The sequence below is a fragment of the Trypanosoma theileri genome (genome assembly GCF_002087225.1).
Source record: "Trypanosoma theileri isolate Edinburgh chromosome Unknown TM35_Tth_151_V1, whole genome shotgun sequence".
In the NCBI taxonomy this organism is placed as follows: Eukaryota; Euglenozoa; class Kinetoplastea; order Trypanosomatida; family Trypanosomatidae; genus Trypanosoma; species Trypanosoma theileri.
The window spans coordinates 1-589 of record NW_021639993.1 but is presented as its reverse complement, the minus strand read 5'-3'; the positions used below and the strand labels follow the sequence as shown (position 1 = coordinate 589).

Genomic DNA, 589 nt, shown 5'->3' with positions numbered 1-589 from the left:
CTCAATTTGTTAGCTTGCTGTGGCATATAATGAATGCTTTCTACAGTAGAGAAAGAAACAAGGGGCAAACAAGGATTGTGTGGAAGAGAGAAAAAAGAGTGAGGAGCGCAGTACAGAGCAGGGCAAGAGCAGTCCCGCAGAACGACTGGGTAGAAATGTGTCTTTTGTGGGTTTTGATTGGTTGGAATGGCTGATGTTGGTGTGTACTTAACATCTCACGAGCGTATTNGCACGATTATTTTGCCTTTATGGGGTTGTACACGCAGTCGCTCCTCGTGCAGTTTGATGGCAGCGGGAATGATATTCTTAATGTATTCCCTGTGCCTTTCATCGTTGAGGACCTCCGCTTCTTCACATTTGGCCTTTTTACCATCAAAATCAATGACCTCCTGACCAGCTTTCGTACAGTACTTCGATTCGTCCTCCAAGTCCCTCGTGAACGCCTCAATGCGGATTAGTTTCCATCCTCCATTCTCATTCTTCTCCTGTGTGGCGACGGTGTACGCCTGCACACCACTCTGTCCCTTGCGGGGCAACTCCCGTACAACACCAGTCGACTGCACGCCGCCGTCCTTCTGCGCAACACACA

General features: G+C 48.8%; 1 protein-coding gene across 1 annotated transcript; it reads right to left on the bottom strand.

Moving 5' to 3' along the window:
• Positions 1-215: 215 nt before the first annotated feature.
• On the bottom strand, positions 216-589 carry TM35_001511000 (surface protease GP63; the record flags this gene model as incomplete). The annotated part of the gene is made up of 1 exon (XM_029031921.1): positions 216-589. A coding segment is annotated over one exon (374 nt), but the record flags the coding sequence as incomplete, so codon positions are not given.